This window comes from Penaeus japonicus, unplaced genomic scaffold (assembly GCF_977035675.1).
Source record: "Penaeus japonicus unplaced genomic scaffold, GWHDUDI00000001_assembly GWHDUDI00000015, whole genome shotgun sequence".
Classification (NCBI taxonomy): Eukaryota; Metazoa; Arthropoda; class Malacostraca; order Decapoda; family Penaeidae; genus Penaeus; species Penaeus japonicus.
In genome coordinates this window covers 21,521,943-21,524,442 of record NW_028234417.1, presented here as the reverse complement: position 1 = coordinate 21,524,442, position 2,500 = coordinate 21,521,943, and the positions used below count along the sequence as shown (strand labels likewise).

The 2,500-nt window shown below is 42.4% G+C and overlaps 1 protein-coding gene across 2 annotated transcripts in view; it reads left to right on the top strand.

Moving 5' to 3' along the window:
- LOC122243412 (1-aminocyclopropane-1-carboxylate synthase-like protein 1) overlaps positions 1–2,500 on the top strand; it is a 17,920-nt gene that overhangs the window by 5,401 nt on the left and 10,019 nt on the right. For both annotated transcript variants that reach the window (XM_043000974.2, XM_043000975.2), the window contains exons 5-7: positions 288–463; positions 582–726; positions 1,482–1,623. In XM_043000974.2, coding sequence (XP_042856908.2) covers positions 288–463; positions 582–726; positions 1,482–1,623 — 463 coding nt within the window. The remainder of the gene's footprint in view (positions 1–287; positions 464–581; positions 727–1,481; positions 1,624–2,500) is intronic.

The window sequence follows — 2,500 nt, the reverse complement described above, 5'->3', positions numbered from 1 at the left end:
TGTTATAGCAATGATAATTAGGTAAAATGACTTATAACCTCATTCTCCTTCATTATTTAGGTAGAATTCATCTTACGGTAACAATTTCACTCGATTCTATGCTTGTTAGGCATTACTGTCAACAGACAGACATCTCATTTAGTTATTCCTTCAACACAGACGTATAATCTTACTCTTCGAAAACCTACCCTTATCATATTAAACATTTCCTTTATCGTTAGATTCCTCGATTCCAACCCTACTTGCGTGTAATCTTACACTGCCATCGTGTAATTATATTTGCTTAGGCTGATTCCTCTGGTGAGAGCTTCCTGCCCCGCGCGGAGGACCTTGAGGCGCAGATCGAATCCCTGCGCCAGGAGGGGCGCCGCGTGAGGGCCTTCATGCTTGTGCATCCGAACAATCCTCTCGGCGACGTCTATTCACCCCAACTCCTCGCCAGCCTCATGCACGTCTGCGCAAGGTGCGTGGTTTTAGGGGAATTCGTGCAATTTTGTTTTTCTTTTTCCTTTCTCTCCCTTCCTTTTCCAATGCTTTCCCTCCCTCCCTATTCTTGCATTCCTTCACTTTTATCCACACAGGCATGAGGTCCACTTCATCAGCGACGAAATCTACGCCCTTTCCATATTCCCCAATGAAGCCGAGCCTCGCCCACCCTTCCACAGCGTCCTCAGCCTGCCTCACCCGGACCCAGAGCGCACTCACGTGTTATGGGGGTTGAGTAAAGTGAGTATCTTATATCATCTTTACATGTGCGAATTTCATCTGTTGCTGATATGCTCATAACATTTAGTCAGTTATGAACATTTTCCTGTTTGATTCTACTCTGCCAATTTATTGAATACGATGAGATATACAGGGTGGTAAGAGAGAATACAAGAGAATTCATGAAGATTTCACCTGCAGCACCAAGCGACACAGGTCAAGACATTGGCCATTGTGCTTCTTTGCCTTCTCTTGGTACTAATCATCTATTGTAAAATCTGGCGTTTTATAACTCATGCTTTTAGTTATTGTAGAGAGCTGAATCCTTGGCTGATTTTGATTACGTTTAATTGCAATTGGCGTTAATCGAAATCCAAAAATAATTCTGAAAAAAACAAACGTTTGTGAGTTGATATTAGCCGAAAAAAGTAAAATTATCTGTCGTTTAATTCAAAAAAATATATCACAGATACAATTTATATTTTCGTAATGAGATAGAGGATTTTTCCCATTCATGCATGTTAAATTATCCTTTGTTCATTTATAATGTGGTAAAACGCAGAAAACGAAGAACTTTTTAATATTTAGAAAGCTATGATTTTGTCTGATTTTGAGGGATTGTACTTATCTCTATTTTGGGAGTAATTAAAAATACATTTTCATCTTTACGTTCTTCCTCTTCCTTCTCCTCTCCCTCCAACTAGTTTTTTTGTGTATACACTGTTTCTAAATATCGTTCATTCCTCCTTTTGTTTGCGTCTTCTTCTTCTCTGAAGGATTTCGGCCTCGCCGGTTTCCGCCTCGGCGTAATAATAAGTCGCTGCGAAAAACTGATGACTTGCCTGCGCGCCATCTCGATTTACAAGTGCACGCCTCACCTCATGCACCACGCGTCGGCGACGCTGCTTTCGGACACCGGTAAGCCAAAGGGAGTGTAAGCTCCCATCCCCCCCTCCTCTCTCTCTCCCTCCCTCTCTCTTTGTTACTATCTCTTTCTCTGTCTCGATGACCATGAGCTGGGTTTTGTTTGGAGCAAAGGAGACCTGAAACTTCACCCCCAGCTTGTTATTTGTGCAAGTATGCTATAGCTAATAGATACGTTGCCGTTGTCTGCTTCGGGAATGAGGTGAAACAAATCGTTAAGGAAGATATTCCACATCAGAGGGCCTAATATGCTTCCTTGGGGGACACCTGCCTTAATGTTATGAGAGGCGGAGTGTTTTCCATTAAGGACTACCCTCATCTGCATGTCATCTAGTCATTATTTGAGCTTTCCACACCGTAACATTTCAATTTTTCCAGTAGGCCGAGATGCCAAACCCTGCCAAATGCTCCCTCGATGTCCAAGGCAAGAACACAAGTGCATTGGCCTCGATCTGGCGCTGCTGTCCATTCTGAAGTCACTAGTAGTTGCAGGTCGGCAGCGGAAAGGTTTTTGCGGAAACCAAACTGTTGGGTTGACAGTAGATGATTTTTATCAAGCTGGTCCATCGGCCGTGAAGCGATTATTTTCTCTAGTATCTTACTGATATCTGATAGTAATGATATTGGCCGGTAATTCTTAAGACTTGATTTGTCTCCCTTTTAAAGACAGGGACGAAATTGCTCTTTTTCCACAGTTGTGGCCACTTGTTAGAGTTTAAATAGGAATTGAAAATTATGGTGAGAGGTTATGACAGCTCCTTAGCGCACCTCTGGAGAAGCCGAGAACTAATGCCTAATGTGAACTAATGTGGAGGAATAGTTTCATCTCTTGTATTGCCTTGTTTTTCTTTGATGATATTCCACCACAATT